The 21,593-nt window shown below is 39.2% G+C and overlaps 1 protein-coding gene across 3 annotated transcripts in view; it reads right to left on the bottom strand.

Moving 5' to 3' along the window:
- Positions 1–17,928: 17,928 nt before the first annotated feature.
- Positions 17,929–21,593, bottom strand: part of NTRK2 (neurotrophic receptor tyrosine kinase 2) — a 215,489-nt gene continuing 211,824 nt past the window's right edge. For all 3 annotated transcript variants that reach the window (XM_069880272.1, XM_069880273.1, XM_069880274.1), the window contains one exon: positions 17,929–21,425. In XM_069880272.1, the coding sequence (XP_069736373.1) occupies positions 21,240–21,425 (186 nt within the window). In that variant the 3' untranslated portion in view covers positions 17,929–21,239. The remainder of the gene's footprint in view (positions 21,426–21,593) is intronic.

The following is a 21,593-nucleotide window of genomic DNA, read 5'->3' as shown; positions in this document are numbered from 1 at the left end:
TTGAGTTGCACCATAAAATGTTGACAAGCTTTTCAACAGAAGAAAGAAAACCTTCCTTAAAAGCATCCTTTGCCAACAACTAATATAATTTGAAAAAAAAATCTAATCAGAGCCTTGCACCACATTTCAGAAGCTGTCGATACTTTGAATTAATATTCAAATCCTTTTAAAAATCATAGTCCTGCACATGGATTCAGAGGTATGGACTTTTGTTCCTGAGCAAAAGAGGGTGAAATTAACTGGATTACCATTACTAGTTCTTCTTTCAATCAAGTTGAACTATTTTGCAAAAAAATTAGGCAAGGAAGAAACTTGTTTGGTTGTGAATTATGCTTCTGGAAATAGTAAGCATCTCTACAAAATCTGTTAATAGGTTATTTTCAAGTAAATGACACCAAATCAACTGGAAATTTTACCTGGTCTCTTTTGTGGATTTAATTACTTTCATATGTATTTTCTTTTCAGTGCTTCTAGGAATTTCATAGGGTCGTGCAATGGTTTGACTTGGAAAGGACCCTAACGAGGAATGAAGCACCTTCCCTATGAGGATAGGCTGAGAGAGTTGGAGTTGTTCAACCTAGCAAGAGAAGTCTTTGAAGAGATCTTATAATAACCTTCTAGTACCTAAAGGGGACCTACAAAGAAGTTGGAGAGGGACTATTCATAAATCTTGTAGTGATAGGACTAGGGACAATTGGCAGAAACTGGAGAGAGCCACATTTAGACTAGACCTAAGGAAGAATTTCTTCATCATGAAAGTGGTGAGGCACTGGAACAGGCTGCCCAGGGAGGCTGTAGATGCCCAATCCCTGGAAGTGTTCAAGGTTGGATGTGGCCTTGGGCAGCCTGATCTAGTGGGAGGTGTCCCTGCCCATGGCAGGGGGGTTGAAACTAGATGATCTTTAAGGTCCCTTCCAACCCAAACCATTCTATGATTCTATGATGCTATGATTCTACGATTCTACGATTCTATGATTCTATGATTCTATGATTCTATGATTCTATGTTTCTATAAATATCACCCAGTTCCAACTCCCCTGCTATGGGCGGGGATATATTCCACTGGATCAGATTGCTAATAGCCTCATCCAGCCTGATTTTTAACACCTCCGGGGATAGGGCATCCATGACTTCTCTGGGCAACTTATTGCAGTGCCTCACTGCCCTCACAGCAAAAAATTTTTTCCTAATATCTAGCCTAAATTTCCCCTCTTTCAGCTTCAAACCATTACCCCACTTCCGGTCACTGCATTCCCTGATAAAGAGCCCCTCCCCATCTTTCCTGTAGACACCCTTTAAGTACTGGAAGGACGCTACAAGGTCTCCCCAGAAAATCTGCAATTATTGCAAAGGAATAATTGTATGCTCAGAATAACTTTGCTGTTTTTCCTAAATCTACTTTCCATTAACAATGTTTCTTTCCGTCTGCTCTATACAGAGACATTTCTGACTGACATAAAGCAGATGAACTCAGCTGGCTCTTCTATATCCCTAGGAGCAAACAAAAAACAAAAGGCTGAAATAGAGAAAAAAAAAAGATTTAAAATCGTCTCAAAACAAAATTAAGCTCTTGGCAAGAATTTATGTAATGTGTCTAGTGAAGACCTCTGAAGATTACCAATTGAACCTTGCTGCTTCATCTAATCTAGTATTCACCCTTGTCTTTCTGGTGAGGTTTTTTTCAGCTTTTGTAAACAAAGCATTGAGATTTTAATGAGATCTACTGTCCTCTTGAAGGTGATTTCTCAGACTATTGCAGCCTTGGTGTTAATTAGAGGGAGCTAACAGATGAAGATTAAAATACAGTTACCACTCTGAAAATGCAGTTTTCTCAGTGTTCCAATTTTTTCTGTAGGAAATTTTCAGTTGCTGCAGCTGCAACTAGTGTTTTCTCCTCAGTTCAGTTTTCATTTCGTTTTCTTCTACACTATTTCCAATAATGTTCTAACCTATCATTTTGATGACTTCTGAATGACATCTAAGAAAAATTAATTATCATGACGACATTTTAAAATGTGCTCTTTTTTTCCCCCCTTACTTTTCACCTCCCTTGTCCTCATTTACTTGTGCAAAGCAGCATTTGAAACCCTAGGCCACTTCTGAGCTGGGCAAAAGATAAAATTGGCAGGAAAGGCTGTAGACAATTTTGTAATTACTTTGAAAACGGATGCTCAAAAAGATGCAGTACGCTTTGAGAGTCAGTATACTAACTGGTTCCAGATGTTTGCATTGTACTGCTTTCTAAGCATAGGTGTGCAGCTGTGTGTGATATCCTTGTTTCCCTGCTCCTATGGATGTTATTCTGCCTCTATATCAATCTGTCCTTCTTTTCTCATGATAATTAGGAAAGATCAATCCACACATATGGCAGAACAGATGATAGCATCCTAACCACAGGAATAAGTATAGAAGAGTTTAAAGAAAGCATTAGTTTAAACTAGTATGTGAAATGTGAAAGTAATGATGAGCTGTCCTGCTCATAGCTTCAGAGGCATGTCTCCATTTTTCTGTTTTAGGTACTGTGGATACAGGCATTTAAAAAGGCTGTTAATTTCAGTTATTAAATAATTTTACTCCAAAAATTACGGGCTGGTAACTTGTTAATGATTGCTACAGCCAGTATCACATCCTGCAGCATTTCTGCATGGAGCTCTGCTTATTTGAAAAGGAGTCAATGCTCACATGCTTCTGATAAAGTATAGCTTCCCAAGCTCAAGCAAGAACGAATTCATTGTCTGCCACATATGATGCAGGGGGCATGCAATGTATCTTCAGTGCACAGCATAAGGAGACTCATAGCACAATTATCTTCCTATTCAGAGTGTTATCACTGCATAAATAGCTTAACAGGGTGAAGTGTTTTAGTTTTTTGTTTGTGGTTTTTGTGGGCTTTTTTAAATAGGGAATATATAAGATGGTTATTTTACACCTGTGTCAGGCTGCTACTCTTAGTGCTATCTACAAATACATTTGATCCCTTGTCACCTTGAACACAAGTGACCTGCACAGTTTTAAATGTACTGCAGCTTCCTGGTCACTTAAGACAATGTAGTGCCTTTTCACAGAAACCTGATTCCTGACATTAGAAGCAGTTTTTTTCTCAGGCTGCTAAGGTTTCTCACCTTTTCTGCCTGATTCGCTCTGTACATCCTGCTGAGATATACCTCCCCGACCTCAGATCTTAACATAAGCAGAGAAGCAAAAGGGCAGATTAGAAGAACAGAAGACCCTAAAAGCATCAAGAATAAGAAGTGCTTTCACTCAGTCTTGTTTCTGGAAAGAAACAAACATCAGGCTACAGTAAACCTCAGATTCCACCTTCCTTAGAAAGAAGCTACACATTTTGCAGAACGTCCTAAAGGCATTTACAATGCATTTGTGTCAAAAAAATCCTTTAGATGATTTCTTGTAAAGAGGTGATTTTAAAATGTTCTTCAGTGGCTTAAGACCCACTTGCTCTCACCCACTTCTGCTATTTATGAATTACATATCCCCAATAAGAATTCAAGGATCCACTGCAGACTAAAATCTTTGCTCATTTATAAATTGTTTCTTTCTAATGCATCATACCCAGCAAAGTAGGAGCCATTCTCAATGTAAACCTCTGCAGAAATCTCTCATTCAAAGAACTTCTTCAGAAAAAACTGTAAAGTAGCTGTTATTCATTACAATTCATTTTAATTTTTAAATATAATTATGACTATTCTGTGTACTTGCTATGGTTTGTACTACATGGCAGAAACACCCAGCCACAAAACAGCAGCAGATTTTGTGCTTTTTTTTTAAGTTTTGCTCCTTTTCTTTCTTAATAATCTAGATCATTAATTATTTAATAATTTTAAAGATAAATTTACTTTGGAATTAATATCTTAAATATTTCTTTCTATCCCAAACTGATCAGCTTTCAGGAAAAGACCATGTTTTGTTTATTCTGATTTAGAGATAGACATACAGTGGCATACAATACACTTGAATAAATATGTAAGCATTTAAAAGAGGCTTTAGTTTTAGTTAAAATGTCAAATGTAGAGACAATAATGAACTGTACTGCTCATTGCTTTGGAGAAATGTCACTGTTTTCCCATTTTCCATACTATGTAGACAGGTATTAAATATACAGTCTATTGGCAACCAGCCCACACATAGTTTACAGCTAGAAAAGCTCTGGGACATGTTGAGCTTGCTATATAATAAGTCTGGGGTGATACTGACAGTACCACCTGGATCAGAGACCATTTCCTGCTCTCTGAAGCCTGGGAGGTTCAGGGAACCACAGCCAAGCAGCACTGGGATCTGAATGGAGATCATACAATGTCCAGCTTTATTTTCCCCTGAGTTTTAATAGGGTAACTATCCACTTAATGTCACTAACATCTGAGGACTTCAACCTGTTGCAACAAATACTTCACTGAATTTTTTTAAGCCACTTGGGGGATGAGAGTTGAGCATCTTTGTAATCTCAGGCAAAATGACTAGAAGATAACTCAAAAGTGTATGAGAACAATTTTTCTCTTCCATTACTTTGTTCCATTTGTGTACAATTGTTGGCAATTTGCATATTGCTACAGTTGTTTTCACTAGAGATTCCAGTGACTTCTAAGAACCTTTCTTATTAGAAAAACAGGTAGAAAATAAGAAAACAGTTCTATGATGTTTTTTTTTAAATTTAAAGAAAGTTCATGAGTGAGAGAAAAGTAAAAACATGGACTCTGTTTCAATGAGGCTGCATATTTCCAGTTTCTGAGAACATTTCATTCTCAATTGAGTTTGCTTGAATATAGAGGCATTGTTTTCTAATTATTCAACCTGAAATTTCATTGTCAGTTTTCTTTGGTTCATTATCAAAAATACACATTTTTAATAAAAATATAATTCCACTTCAGAAACAATATAATCTGATACCAATTATATTAAATAATATTGTTAGTATTGCAACTAATACTTCATAATTCATGTGAAACTCCTATGGTCAGAAACTGTACTGCTAAAAGCCATGGCTGTATTCATCCCAACCCCTCTTTCTTAGAAATAATGAGGTGAGCGTGGTTGTACCTTGACAGATCAAAGGAACCCCCTCCCAGGAGCCACTTGTAGCAGGTACCTGGAGAAGGATGCAAGGACAGGAGAAACACACAAATATCCTGAATCTTTTCCCAGCCTAATGTGTGTTGTAATGACATCGTTTTTGATGTGATACTTTTTAAAGTTTATTCAGTGGATTTTTCATTGAATTAATTTGTCCAGCAACCTTTGATCATGCTTTTATTCCTGGTACTCACAAGAACCTTTAGCCATGATATGTAGCTAAACTGTAGATGTGGAAGGGTGTCTGGATATCTCCTCTTGCAACAAAAATATCTTCCTATTTCTTTTTCATGGCTCTCAGTACTTGTATCTGAAAAAAAAAAAGAAAAAAAAGGATGAATAATCATGCTGTATTCACCTTTGCTGTGCCACTCAGGATTTGACAGTATTTTAGTGTTACTTCATAGAGTGATAGAACTATTTAGGTTGGGGAAGACATTTTAAGATCATGAAGTCCTGTCATAAACCTAATGCTGCAAAGTCCGCCACTAAACCATGTCCTTAATCAACACACCTATGTGTCTTTTAAATACCTCCAGGGATGGAGACTCAACCACTGCCCTGGGCAGCCTGTTCCAGTTCTTGACAACCCTTTCAGTGAAGTAATACTTCCTAATATCCATTCTAAACCTCCCCTGGTACAACCTGAGGCTATTTCCTCTCCTTTTATCACTTGCTACTTGGGAGAAGAGACCAACATCCACCTTGCTACAGCTTCCTTTCAGGTAGTTGTAGAGAGTGATATGGTCTGTGCTCAGCCTCCTTTTCTCCAGGCTAAACAACCCCAGTTCCCTCAGCCACTCTTCATAACCCTTGTGCCTCAGACCCTTCACTAGCGTCGTTGCCCTTCTTTGTACACTCTCCAGCACTTCAATGCCCTTCATGTTTTGAAGGGCCCAAAACTGAACACAGTATTTTAAGGTGTAGCCTCAACAGTGCCCAATATAGGGGGCCAACCTGTTCCCTATTTCTGCTGGCCACATAATTTCTGATACAAGGCAGGATGCTGCTGGCCTTCTTAATCACCTGGACATGCTGTTGGCTCTTATTCAGCAGTCAACCTCCTCAAAGTCTGAAGACTTAGGATTGTCCTATTTAGGATGTTGCAGAGGCATTTCTTGCACGAGAGCTGCTGCCATAACCTTGATTTTCTTTGTGGCCTTTTGAATTTTCTACAGTGCTGTTTGAGATATAGGCAGCATTTAAGAAGTAAAGATTTACTCAGGGACGGAAAGATATTTTCTCTTCATTCTCCATTCTTTTCATATTAATTCCTCCCTATGTTGGTGCTAACATGGCTGATTAACTGAGCAACAAAATGATTATTATCTGAGATTTAGAAAGACATACTTTTATGTCCAGGATGTTGCAGTGTTTCTGTTTAGCAGAAGCCTTATTGGGAGCTTGTTGACACCATAGGGTATATTCACAGTACTAGGGGCAAGAGCTCCCTGAAATTAACAGGAAGCATTCCACCGACTTAAACGAAAGCTCTACCAAGCCCTAGAGCACTGCCTGACCACCATTTAACCACAATAAACACCGGAGGATATTTCACTTTTCTTGAAGACTAAGCATACTCTATAAACTTCCACTGATAGAGTAAAAAAAAAGTTATTCTACAACCAAATAGCCCTGCAGGCAGTTTTACTTCTTGAATACCAGATTCTCTCTCATCCTATACTGTTTTTACCAAGTCACTTACAGGAGAAGTGGGGGAAAGCCAATCACGTCCACATTGTTGTTCTTCTTTATGACCAATATACCTTAAAATATTTTTTTTAAAAAAATCTGAAAGTGTGAAAACTTCACACAGTGTATGGTCCTGTGTATTTTATCTTTCCATCTCCCTTCTCTCTCCCACACTTCCCTGGCCTTGCTTGTTTTCTTTTCCAGAGAACTACTGAGTGACACCCATTGAGATGTATAGGTACTCCTCACAGTGCTCGCTCATCCCAAGTCCCCAGAAGTGTTTGCTGCTTGGAGCTTTCTCCCATGCCCTCCCTATCTCCACTATCAGAGCTTTTCCAGATTTCAGAAAGACTGCAGAAAGTACAGAACAGAAGTTTGAAAAAGCAGTGATTGGGGAAAAAAGAAAAGCAACCAACAGTTATGCATGCCTATATATCTGTTTATAAAGAAAGAGAGATAAAGTAACAATTACATTTTAAAAAGAGATTTCTTGTAGAAATATATGTATGTTTTTAGGAATATTAGTTCTGAAGAAAATCTATATCTCAACAGAGAAATGTGACTGAATAACTAGCCATTTTTTTTTCTGGACTGCTTTTTTTTTGTATGAGGACTTTTACCAGGAATGTAATTAAAAACATTAAATTGCCTTTAAGAATTGGACAGTCTGAAACAAAGAACAAAAAAAGAGTCTGTCACTAGTAAGTTCAAATCATGTTATGAAATGTTATAAAGGTAAAATAAATTCTTCGGTCTCCATCTGTGTGTGCATGCAGTTTAAAGAATCCATTTGTGGCTTGTTGAACATTGTTCTGGTTTTTCCTAGGGTATGCCTGTGTTTTGTTTTATCTCATATAGCTACTATATTTTTTTATGCATTGAATGGAAGCAACTCAATTTTTCCCTGAATTAATGCACTTATTAACATCAGCAAGTTAAAAGAAATATTGTCTTGATGTTGAGGCTCAATGTAGCAGCATCATTAATACTTTTTTTCACATATTATTTTATTTAAAATCTTGTTTATTGTTTGTTGGGGGTTTTTTGTATTGAATATCATGACTATTTTCAGCAGTTCAGCAATGTAATTACCAAACTCCAGTCCTAGCTTCATAAGCTGTTGTAATAATCGAAGGAATAAGTGAATGAGAAGACAATCTTTTCCCTAAAATAATGCACTGGTAGGTGTCAGTGAAGATACAAAAGGCAGAGGTTCTCATGGTATTGGCTCACAGACCTCGTCCAGTGGCACCATATTCAACTGTAAATACTGTTCACTGTGAATGTAAGAGAAAGACCTGGTTTCAAAAATACTGTCAAGGAAATAGCCCTGTCTTCAGGATGACAAATTTATATGGGTGCATTTTAGCATCAGTGTAATGGTTACTTAAATGAGAAATGAGGAAATTAATAGAAAATTTCACAGAGTCAAGTCACAGAATCATTAGGTTGGACAGGACCTCCAGGATCATTGAGTCCAACCATTCCCATCAACCTCTAAACTACGCCCCTCAGCGCCTCATCCACCCGTTTTTTAAACACCTCCAGGGACGGTGATTGAACCACCTCCCTGGGAAACCTGTTCAAGTGCCCAATGACCCTTTCTATAAAATTTTTTTTTCTGAGCCTCCCTGGTGGAGCTTGAGGCCATTCCTTCTTGTCCTTTGCCCTGTCACTTCAGAGAAGAGACCAGCTCCCTCTTCTCTACAACCTCCTTTCAGGTAGTTGTAGAGAGCAATGAGGTCTCCCCTAGGCCTTCTCTTCTCCAGGCTAAACAACCCCAGCTCTCTCGGCCGTTCCTCATAAGGCCTGTTCTCCAGCCCCCTCACCAGCTTTGTTGCTCTTCTCTGGACTCACTTCAGAGCCTCAACATCCTTCTTGTGGGGAGGGGTGCAGAACTGAACACAGGATTCGAGGAGCGTTCTCACCAGTGCTGAGTACAGAGGGAGAATAACCTCCCTGGACCTGCTGGCCACACCATTTCTGATCTAAGCTGAGATGCCATTGGCCTTTTTGGCCACCTGGGCACACTGCTGGCTCATGTTCAGTCACTGTCAACCAACACCTCCAGGGTCCTTCTACTCTGAGCAGCTCTTTAGCCACTCTTCTAGTCTGTAGCACTGCATAGGGTTGTTGTGTCCCAAGTTTGGCCTTGTTAAACGTCATGCCATTGGTCTCAGCCCAGTGGTCCAGACTGTTCAGATCCTTTTGAAGAGCCTCCCTGCCCTGCAGCAGATCTGTCACACTGTTCATTTGTTGAACAATGCCCCTACACTCATTCAACCAAATAATTCAGACTGGCGCTGGAGTTCCTGAACATAAGTTTGCATCTTTCAAGTCTCACCCATTGCATCAAAAGAAGTTTTACCACTTATTTCTAGAGGGAGTGAAAAGTTTCCTGTAATTATTCATTACAAATCTTCCATCATCCACAGCCTGCTAGAACAGCAAACCACTGAACCAGAAAACCAGTTTATTAGGCCTTCTAAAAGTGTCAAGGCATGATAGATAGTCTTATTTAAAAAAATAAATAAATAATAATTTAAAAATTATAATGCTCAACTAAGCAAAGAAACATAATAGTTTGGTCTGGACTGCTTTGAGAAGAGTGCTTTTAATGGAAAGGCCGCAGGGCATCAGAGACAATTGAGCAGGATACAGGGGCTCCCCACCACAGTGTATCAAGGCTGGAAGATACACTGGGTCGTGTACTCCAGCTTGAGGTAGCTGTGTAAAACAGTTATTCCCTCGCTCCAGGAGATATCCAAAAGATGTTCATTTTCTGTGAGTTTTTCCTGTCAGCCTGGCATGTCTATGGCATGTGCAGCCCAAATCAGGAAGGCTGTGGTGGGAAACATGTCACAGCCAAGGTTTCACACCTGCATAAATATAGGTAGTGTTCTAGTTGCCTTTGAATGCCTCCCATCCTGGGAAGGAGAAGCTGGCTGAGCTCCACCTGCCTGGATTACAACTGTGTGTTCTCGCCTGCCGAGATCTTTGCCTCAGCCTGCATTGACTGAGTGTATCAACCATGACCTCCTGCAAAATAAAACACTGCTTTATCAAAACCTCATATGAGTCTACATTTGTATGAGAGTATGGGCCTGATCCAGCACCCAGTATGGTGAGGGGGAGATAGATCAGCCACCGTGAAGAGCAACCTTGTTAGTGGCTCTAATTTAGCAGCTGGAACTCTATCTTTTTAATCACTATGAAGTTCTGCTCTTTCCTTCCCAAGTACAGAGCATTTCCTATTTGAAGAATTGCTTTCCCATAATTAAATGAAAAAGAGTTAGTTGCAGTCCTTTGCACAAATTACTACCCAGTGAATGCAGAATAATGCATTGTTAGAAGTACTTTATTCTATTTATTCTACAGGTATTGATGTGTGTTTGGTTCGTTCTATTTTAGAGACACTGCCATGGCAACTTGTCTCTCTTGACAAAGGCTTTATGTCAGGGCAGAAGTGGAAAATGCAGAAACTGAACTTCAGGTAGCTAGTCAGATGAGAACTGCTAGCATTAGTCTCACCAAAGCATCACTAGAAAACAAGTTGGTGTGTCCATCTCACGCTGAGAGTCCCACTCACTGGGGAACTGCCAACTGCAGGGTGAGAACGGAGGCAAGGTGGCAGTCAGCAGTATCTTTTTAAGGTAAAACACAACAAAACTGTGCTGTGTTGGTTTCCAAGATGCCAGCTGCCCATATAGATTTAATCACTGGCGTGTTTTTAAAGAGAAAATAACAGCATGGAAGGGTTACCTTACTCTGACAGTGTTATGCAGTGGCATCAGTAACACGGCTGATAACCAAACAGCTGGAAAGATGAATGTAACACCTGGTGCACTTTGCTGATTTTCAGTACTACTATTGTTCTCAATTTCTGTGTAAGAGCTTTGATATCATTTCAATGTACTGCTACCAACTGACAGTTCGGGGATTTTGGGGGCTGTCTTTATCTTCCTTTCTTAGCCAGGCATGAATCCCCTCCAAAGTCCTTTCTCTTCACATCCTCTCCACTGAGCACCCCTGGTTTTGACCTCAGAAAGACAAAACAGCATGGTCTGATCCTTGGATAGGGTCCCAGGAGACATCCCTGTTGCTCATGGCACAGCCCGTGCTCTCTGTTGGTTTAGGTTTCACAGCCCCTCTATGCAGTGATATGCTGCTAATCACAATGAGACCCAGGTTGGGCATGTTGATGCCACAGACTTGAAATCAAGAACTTTTGTGACTGTTGGTTGTGTTTCTAACTTTCTAAATAAAAGTTGACAAAAACAGCTGGCAGCTGAATTTGTCTCGTGTAACATTCTGGCTGATAAAGTCATCTTTGAATCCTGTCCTCAGTCACATTCACAAGCAGTTGCTTTACAGCAAATCTAATCTGAAAAGAACCACTAAGTAATATATGTGACAGAACAATAGGATTTTGCACAACTTAAGAAAACAGCGTGACCTGCAGTTGATATTGCTAACTTCACCAATACCTACTTGGTTGCCTAGCATGGATGTCAGTGAGCCAAAAAAAGCTTGGAAACAGCTTGCAGAATGCCTAGATCTTGCCAGAGTGATTAGTTCCCCACTGGTTAAAAAAACCTAATGTTTATTGCCAATAGGTGATATTTTAACCAAGCAAAGTGCCTATTTATTTAGTGGCCTCTCTGTTATCAGAGGCATCATGTTTACTCTCCATCTGCTTTTCCTCATCCAAGCCTCTTTAAAGTCTGGGTTACTAAAAATGACTAGTGCTAATGGCATTTGTCAAAGTAATTGTCCAAATAAAAAAGTAGTGCAAAAAAAGAACCAACATAAGAGGAAAGAGATGACCTGAGTTTACCATGGAATGTTTGCAGAGACTTTTTTCTTGTGTAACAGCTAAGAAGAACCAGAAGACAAAAAGTCTCTTAGCTGAAAAGTTCATGTTTGGGGGCAAGGAGGGAGAGGGGAGCAGGAAATATGAGATCAATGTGTTCGTCTTATTTTGCCTTCTGAAGACTTGCCATTCCTCACTGTCATTTTTCTTGAAACATTAATTATAGGAGCTGGAGATGTCTGCAGTGCTCTTAATAGGCTAACTTAAGAGCTGAAAAAGAATCACCCAATGAATAAAAAGCCAGTTTTAGAAATAGTGATCAGATTCAGCAAAATCAATGCAACACTAGTGGCTCATGTGAGGAATTCCGACTGCACCTCTGCCTGCCCTGCACTGTCCTGGCCAGGGCACCTGGCAGTGGATTGTTCACATGCCTGTGTGCTGGCTCCAAAATCTGACCTCAGTAAGAGTGCTGGGAACGTGTGGGATTGAGCAGGGTGTGCCCAGAGCTGGCAGTGTCAAGGCACATGGCTGCAAGCACTGCTGATGCTGTCCATGGGGGTCACCTATATGAGACAGATGAGTGAAAGGTGATGTGACTGCATGTGCCTCTAAGGACTGCTTAAATAGTCTCTGGGAGAAGATATATCAGTTCTCCCTTTGTCAGCAGATTTAATACCTGCAATAAAACCAGGAAAGGTATTTGGGTGTTTTAATCTCAAGATCATTGAAACTAAAAAACTACACCACTGGGTGTAATAAATTATTATCTGCCATGCCTAAAAGAAGCTAGACAGTGCCTTGTGGAGAGAAGGTGAGTGGCTGGGGCCAAGGAAGCTTGTCCCTTCCCGGTACAGAGCTGGGACCCAACCAGATCTCTGCCACCAGACTCCTGGTTGAAGGCAAGACAAGCAGCTGCACAGGGCACACAAAAATCATCCAAGACCAAGCTCCAAGGACAAGCCAAGTACCCTGGCCATTGGGCCCACCCAAACCAGAGATTTTGCTAGCAAGGAAATGCACCATCATCTGGGCAGTATCAGAGCACAGAAATTAAAGGACACTTACAGGTATGAAAACCAAATGGCAAAGAATCATCTGCTTCAAGGGCAAAGCTGACCACCTCTGCCAAATTTGAAGTCTCTGCCCTGGTAGTGTATGCTGGGGAAGAAAAAATTTTCAATTTAAATGTTATCCAGGACCAGGGCTGGTAGCACCGGCTAGAAGGGTATGCAGAAAAGTGCTCTAGAAATGAGATGATTTTACCTTCGATCAGCTATCACAAACAAATTTTAAATTGGTTTCAGACTGTGAACAAGGAGGTGCTGAATATCTCTTGAACTCTTGTTGCAGTCCAAGCTTTCCAGAAGAGGAGTTGAGTTACACCAAGCAGAGGCCTGCCGTAGAAGTTCCCTGTATCAATATTCCCATTCTCAGTAATCATAATCACCAGTAAATTACTTATTCATTTCCAATAGTTTCTAATTAGGCTAGCTGGCAAACTCATATTAATTGATACTGGAGACGGTTCTGCCCATGCTGTGACACAATGAACAGCAGTATCAGTTTTTATGTATTTAAATATTTTCAGGGGAAAAAAATGCAAAAATTGGGATAATAGAGTGGCAAATCTGGACTTCCCATGAGACAAGCATCATTTTATCATAAAAAACCACTGCTATGCCTAGAAACATCATCTTCTGTACTGGAAGTCCTCAAAATATGTGTAATTTGTCAAATGTCTGTTTCATCTGTCTTTAAGCTCAGACACTGGGACAGCAAAAATGCATGTCCAATATTTACATCACATTTTAAAAAAGAGTTTGCTCACTTACTGTCTGATCTTCTCCCACCCATCTCTTCTTATCTTGCATGCCATTTAATACAGAATCCAGACAGAAAGAGCATAAGCTCTTCTGTTCTGAGCATCCTTATCAATACCTGGTCTAGACTGAGTTTTAGCTCAAGCTGTGATAATTTTTAACAGTACTTTTTTTGCATGATGTGACTATCAGCCCAAGAAAGTAAAGCAATAATTTTTCCACACCTCACTTGTTCTGCTTATGGTCTTTTTTATTAGCATTCTTCATTGTGTGGCTGACAAAAATCTTCAACGCTCAAAAGGTAGGATTTGCTGAAGGAATCCTGTGTATTGTGCAGATCAAACCATCCTCAAGATGTCAAAGTACAGGGCTCTTAGGTTAAAATTGAGTTGGGTGATTCTTCAGGTGGTTATTCAAATATTTTTCTTTCTTGCATGAAGACTTGCATATCAGAACCTATGGTTTATGATAGGTAGTAACACACTGCTTTGGTAAGCGAACCTGTAAGCTGGTTTAGTAAGGTCTGCCTGACCCTGCTGTAATGACATTCAAGATTATTTTTTGCCCTGTCTACATTCATCATACTTTTGTGTAGCAAAAACTTTCTCACTGATTTAAAAAGAAGTCATTACATCCTTTAAAAAATACTAATGGGAGTAATCAATAGTACGGCGAACAACTTTTAAAATAAAAGTAATAAAGATGATTGATTTTCCAGTTATATGAAGTAGTTAGCATAAACATTTCATCATTAAATGAACTGCAGAAGTTTGTAGAGGCTCAGTAGAAGTCGGTGCAGTACTTGTGTTACATATTCCCTGTTGGTCTGTTAGGTATTTCACAGTTCCATGTGGATTTTATGTAGAAGGCAGGTGCAGGAGGAGCTGACAGGTCTTCAGCTTCTGTGAGGCTATGTAAGGCTGTTACTGAGCAGCAAATGGGGGGATGCTCAACTGGTTGTGCATCTTGCAACACAAACTAGTAGCCTTAAACAAGCTACTGAGTCTGGCATGTTTTGGAGCATCAGGAAGCTCATTAACTTCACTAGAGTGTTTTCTGCAAGATCTATGTACATCCTAAACTCACACTTTTACCTTCACAGCTGCAGTGAACAACAGGCAATAAAAATGGCACCAATTATGACTTTTAGGTTGAGCCTCTGCTCTGTGACATGTACGTTGTGGGGCCGCGTATGCCCAGCTAGGAAAGAAAAAAAACCCACCAAAAGCCCCTTCCTCCCCCTACCAGAGATGAGCAAGGGTGTCAATGTATCAACATCTACTGCCTGCCCTATCCCAGTGGTCCATCTAAGAATGCTGAGGTGAGCTGGGAGGGAGCTATGGGACACGGTGGATAAGCTGGAGGGCTGCTGGAAAGAGGAAGTTCTAACTGCGGTCTTAAAAGGGCTGGGCTGCACAGGAGAGGAAGAACCACCTGGGCCGTTGAAATGCTGCAAAAAAAGAGTTTAGTCCTGAGGATCTCCATGTACCCTGCTGGCTCATCTGTCTTCCTGTTTCGTGATGCATAGCAGCCATGACAATTGGCAACGTCCAGTCCTGCCACTGCTATGTACCACAGCCTTAAAAATCCTTGGTGAAAGGGAATGGTGGGGAGGGTGTGTGGGGTGTCCTTTTGTTGCTGCTGGGACTACAGGGTGATGCTTATACAAGCTCGACACTAGGAATTTCTGCAGCTTTCACTGCTGCCGAACAACACTTCATTTCAATGAATTGTCTGCAGCGAGGGGTTTCATTTCAGGATGGTAACACAATCCATCAAGTCTGGAAGGCATCCAGACTTTGCCATAAAAGCAGTTCTAAGTTACTGGATGAACATGAACTGCCAACACATCTTTTTAGTGCGGTTCAAGGATATTTTCACAGCTTTAGACCAACTTTATCCTGAGGCTTCTCCTCAGTAGATTATTTTTGTTTGACCTTTTGAATGCTTGTAGCCAGCTCATCTAATCTCAAAGAGGTCTCTTGGCAGAGGGGGAGCAGATGAAGTCACAAAGTGGCTCCAATATTATTTTACTCTAAACTTGAAGGGCTTGTTTTAGATCAATAGCTTATGGAGGGACCTTTAATCAAGCAGCTGAACCTTCCTTTGGATGTCAAAGCACTCTGCATTCTGAATCTTAATTATGTTCTTCAAGGACATGGATTTAATGCTGTATTTGTTCACAATATATTCATTCAAGACTGACATGAGTGAAAAAGAACTAACTAAATTTTTAACAGGGCTATGGTTTGAGAGACACTCAGCAAAAAGTCAGAAAATCTCTGAAGGCCTGTTTGTACTAAATGATAAACAGGTATTTGCTAAACCAGCTACCTAAGTGAACAAGCACACAAATAAGATCTTCATTTGGAAACAAAAAAATTTTGAAAAGCATCTGTCAGCACATTCAGATTTAATATTCCTTTTCTTTGTCACTATTGCTGTCCTCTATAATCAACTACAAGTTCAGCAACCTGACTTTTACTCAGGGCAAATGTGCCAAGGTTGTAAGCATAACAAACTGTTCCTTAATTTCATTTTTTTCAATAAGAATGAAAGTAAACAAAGGCATTCAAACAAAAAAAAAATAGCACAAAACTCTTCATGGAATGTTTATGTTTTTTAAAGTAATCATTTTATCTTTCTTTTGGATGACATTGTTTATTGTTAAGACATCATTTTTATTAAATACACTGTAATACAGGACTTTCCATGTCAGGTCGAGAGAAGCTGGTCACATGATTCACAAACAAAACTTTTAACACTGATACCTAGGCATCACTTTGAAATCAGCCAAGATGCAATGAAAGTTTTAAAGCTATGATTTGTTATAACAAACTGCAAAACAAGAACCACTAAATATTTCCACAGAGACATCACATCAAAAAAAAGAAAAAAGAAAAAAGAAAAAAGAAAAAAGAAAAAAGAAAAGAAAGGAAAAAAGAAAGCAGAAAGATAGCTCTACACACCAGGTCACAGTTTGGTGACAATATAGAGATTTATATTTATATGTAGATATCTTCCTCTTTATCATAACTGACAAAGAGAGTGATATCTAGAAATATATATACATAACATATAGGTGTAGGAGAGCAGGGCTGGGACAAATATTTCATAATTGATTCTCTCTCTATTAGTGATTCAGTTAAACATCAGTGTTGAATTAAATCACTTGTATATAAAACATTCTTAGCTGCTTTTCTTTAAATTCTAGAAAGACACATATAAGCTGCAAGATATAGGCCTCTTGAAAGATTTAATTTGTCCTTTGTTTTCTCACATATTCCAATTAAAAGGCCTCACTACTAGCAGCTTCTATTATCTTTGCCCAAAGTATTCAGTGTTTATGAAATACCAGCCAGTCATCACTCAGAACCTTCTACAAGCAAACAAAACCCCCCCACAGACCTGGTCTAGAATGCATAGACAGCAAAATAACACACCCATCTTTTCCCATTTCTTCTCCTGAGACATGTTTGAGAGACGGCAAAATAGTCACTTGGTTGCTATTGTGAAATTCACAGTGTTTTCCCCGCAACACGTAGACTTTTTTTTTTTTTGCGTCATATTTGTGATGAATGTAGCACACCCTCCCTCCCCACCCAAATAAACGTGTTTTAACTAAGGCTCTAAAGGACCTCTTTTTTCAAAGCAGCAGTGGAGCATCCCAGCCCTCACAACAAGAAAATACAACATCCTGTGCTATCAAAACCTTCATCTTTGATTAGAAACCCTGATCTGCTTCCCAGCCCCATCCCACTCCCCTCCCTCACATTTTATAATAGTATTTGGAATTCAGTTACAGGCTGCGACAACGCAGGCACAGACTCGATCTAACACATGCATTGTACCTTAGTCATCCAGTGACCTGATCATTTTATTTGGGTTATTTGATTTCTTCTTAAAGTGTTTTGTAAAAGTCTACATCAACCAGAACAAAAACAATCTCTCAGAAAAGTTGGGAGGGGTACAAAGTGAGAGAGAAAGAGAAGGGAAGAGAGAAAGAGAGAAAAGAAAAGAAGAAAGAAGAGGAAAACAAAAGAAAGGAAAAGTGAAAGAACGAAAGTGATAACTAAGTAGCAAGAAAGGATGAAAAAGAAAAAGTAAGCAGTGACTTATTAAAGTGTAGACAATATGTAGGTATATTCTTTTACAAATCAAAATGAAGTCTTAAAAATAGTACACTCCGTCATGCATCATGGGGTGCTGTTGCTTTACAAGTATCTGTCCTCCATGGCCAGTTCCGAGTTCTGAAGATCTACTGAGTGTGAAGGACAGACTGTGGAAAATGCTGCTATTATTACTGCTGAATTTTGGCATTCTTGTTGTTCTACAACTTGTGCTGCAGTCCGAATAGTTCAGCTCATTCTTGGAATTATTTTGGTACAGTGGATGAGTATAAAATGCTAATGGAGCAGCATTGTTATTCTAGGACAATAAAACAACAATAGCACAAAGTCAGAAATGACCGTAAAACAAATTCTGCTTTCTGAGCTTGGAAGCTTGTCTGTCCACTTCTTAGAAATCAACCAGTGAGATGGGAATGGAAGAAATGTTTTTATGCAATCATCTAGGGGAAAAAAAGTACTTGTTCTTATATGTCTGACACTCCAGCACTGCCTCTGCTGCACACCAGTTAAAAAACTGAATCTTACAAATATAGAAAAAGAAATATCAAAAGAAAAAAATATTTTGGTTACTCAGCAGACTTTATCAATTTATTAATAGCACTCTAATCATCATTTGTAATTACAAAGGTGTATGTAAATGTATACATATACACACAGCCCATACATAATGTGCATGCATGTCTGCACATATATAAATTGAATAAAACAGACATAGGCATACATGTATATGCTATGTGTGTATATATATATATGCCATATACAAACACACATATATAATATATATTATATTTATGATCAGTTCATAGCACAGTCCAGAAGACTTTTTAAATGAGCCTGATTGTCATATTTACTCAGTGTACACGACTTAGGTGACAGTGCAAGCATGATGAATATGCACATATACTTACCCTTCATTGTGATTTGAACACGTTTTTTCTTCTCTGCTCATACTGCTACACTTACCCACCTTTTTAAGAACAAACGCAAACTATGTATAGCTACAGTTTATAGCTAGTCTACTGTGATTACACATTTTATGCACTATCAAGAACATTAATGATATAGGTCAAGGTTATCCATAATGGTGGCTCTGTAGAACATTTGGTCCTTTAGAAGTTTAACATACTGCTATGTTATTGCACAATGCATTGTAACACTATTTATTCTTTGAAATGACCCTACTAGTCTCACTAGTAAATGAAAAATGAGATGCCACTAAGTATAATTTCAGGGGTTTGTGGTTATTTTTGGTATACATTCTTTCAGTTCTTGCAAAACCCACCTGTTCACTTTCAGGCTGGAGCCTGTTTTCCAATAGAAGAAGCATCTCAGATGCCTTTTTCTTCAGCTTATAAGAAACTAAGACAATACAGCAGGTAGAAACCTAGCACCCCCATCCACCACCTGCAGTCTCCTCCCATTGCACCGTAAGAGCAGACTCTGACAACTTTCTTTTCCACCATGGTTATTTTGAAAAAAAAATTCAAATTCCTTTAAAACACAACATTCAGATTCTCAAGAGAATGGGTTTCACTGGATGCTCAGTCTTTACCTAGCTTTCTATGTGAACTTCCAACACAGTCTAGATAAAATCTTAAGGCCCATTTTGCAGGAATCTTCCTCTGGCTTTTCATGTGTTTCCAGTTCAATAGTGGTTAAGAAATAACATCTGGTTTATTAAAGAAATACTAAGTATGGCTTTATAGTTACACTGTCATGTTTATTTGTAATGCTGCCTTTTCAATGACATTGAGAAGGGTAAAACTTCATCACTGTCCAGTGAACTGCTTTCTTCTAAAAATGTTCAGAATCTTTATGAGCTAGCTCTAAAAGCTTCTGAAGGAAAAACCTAAAGTGCCTCAATAAATAATATATGCGCGCAAATTATATATTAAATGTGCTATGGGAACACTTACAAAAATAAAACGCTTAATTTATTAAATAAAATATCCCCAATACGAAGATGAAGGACTATCTTGATCTGGCTCATATCAATAAGAAATAACAAAAAGAGAAAACAGAAAGATCACTTTTTTGCAGTTAACGCCCCCTCACAGAGGGAGGCAAAAGTCTTGAGGAACAGGTAAGGTAGGTTTTCAGTTGTAAGAATTCATATTAAAAATAATCCTAACTCTAAATTTGAAACTGCCAACTTCTGGTTTGAAAAATAACAAGTATCCCCATGCAGCTGTCATCAACACAGTGGCCATGCAAATGTTGTACACATACAATGCCAATCCAACCAAATATAAATTATTTAAGAAAGACTGGATGTTGGTAATGACAGCACTAGTACCAATACAAACATGGTGCTGAGCTCAAGGTCTTTGCACTCTGAATAGTAAGCCATAACCTCAGAGTAATTTGTTTTCTCTAGAGATCTTTATCCCCTGCCATGGCTCAAACATAATCAGTGATCTCTGTACATTAGTTTATTCATGTTATATCAGCCTATTGTTTCTGTAACATTGTAAAGGCATTTTAACATGGCTAATGTCCTCCATTAGCCCCTTCTAATGAAATATAAGTTATACTGTTATGAGTTCGCTATGCCTACTAGGGTGTACTACAACATGAGTGATAGTTTCTTCACAAAGGGCATTAATCAACAAACACCATGCACAGTTTTGCTTGCACGGTTTAGAAAAAAGAAAAAGGACTGAGGAAGGAAGGAATACGCTGCTCGACAAGCACAGTATAAGATATGCCTGCCCCAGCATCTATAGCTTGTCCTATCTTATCAAAAGCCTTAGTTTCAACATGTGATCCTGAAATTAATACTGTACATTAATAAGCCTAGCTTCAGCCTGTATTAAAAAAGACTATCTGGAGAACATATTTATACCAGTGGTATGACAACATCCTACCAGAAGACAAAATAAGGGCATGTGTTTAGTTTATCGTCTTGTAACGTAACTGTGTGCAGTGCAGGCAGCATCTTTTCCCCTTTATGTGTATCTGGCAATGAAAGGTGCTGGCACAGCACCTCCTTGAACAGTCTCTTTAGTCCTCAGAAAGACTCTTCAGGGAAAGTGCTAAACAGCCTCTTGCTTTTCATCGAATCATTTCAGTGTTTTTTGTGGGGTTGGATGCCATCTGATGCCCTAGTTCCTCCAGACAGTGTATCACCAAGACTGTCTTCTTTCCACCTTGCTTTATCTCCACAGAGAATATGCTTCATGTAGAGAACACCAGTCTTCTTTTTCCAACCACATGCTGAAGCGCAAAAATTGAGGTGAATCCATAGAAACTCTCAGTAGCTGTACAGCAGAAATCATGAAGTTCGAGTCAAATGTATTTTTCCCTTTTTTCATCCACATCAAAGGCATGAATACAACAAGGCATTGTTAGTTGTGGTGGGCAAACTGAAGAGTCCGCTGATATAACAGATCAGGTTTTTAAGGCCTTTGTCTATGCAGAGTTACAATAATGCAGAAGCCAAATTGATTAGAAAGAGAGGAGAGAAGAAAAAAATGGTAGAAACTGAAAGAGAGAGAGAGAGGAGATATGTCTCAGTAATGTCTAAAAAGTCAATACTGTGTCTACAGATGGAGAAGTGCACATTGCTTGCCCTTTGAAAGCTTCTCCGTAACTTTGTCGTTAATGCTTTCAGAGTTAAGAACACATTTTAATGGAGTTCAGCGGCAGTTGAACACATTCATTCCCACGGCTCATAAGAAGAAATGCTAGGAGACTTTAGCCTAAAATATCCAAGTAGACTGGAGATGCCTTTGCCAAGTTTTGGAGGAGGGAATGGATTTCTTTTATGTTGAGCCTCATGTGTGGCTCCCGCTGCCAACAGCCCAGCATCAAGTCATACACTTCCTTGGGGCATGTGCGAGGTCGCTGCAGGACTCGGCCCTGAGTGATGCACTCAATCACCTACAAGAAATCAAAACGAAAGGATCAGCATAACTGTGTCAACTATGTGGGGGATCATCCACAAAGAGTTAACTGCTAATTGCCTCACTGGTGGCAGTCACCCAGGCAACTCTGTCAAGGGTTGTGTTTCTAGATAGAAATCTGTAAAAATCACTGTAATATAAGTTG

Source organism: Phaenicophaeus curvirostris, chromosome Z (assembly GCF_032191515.1).
Source record: "Phaenicophaeus curvirostris isolate KB17595 chromosome Z, BPBGC_Pcur_1.0, whole genome shotgun sequence".
In the NCBI taxonomy this organism is placed as follows: Eukaryota; Metazoa; Chordata; class Aves; order Cuculiformes; family Cuculidae; genus Phaenicophaeus; species Phaenicophaeus curvirostris.
Note: the sequence above shows the minus strand (reverse complement) of the source record. Positions and strands in the feature narration are given on the sequence as shown.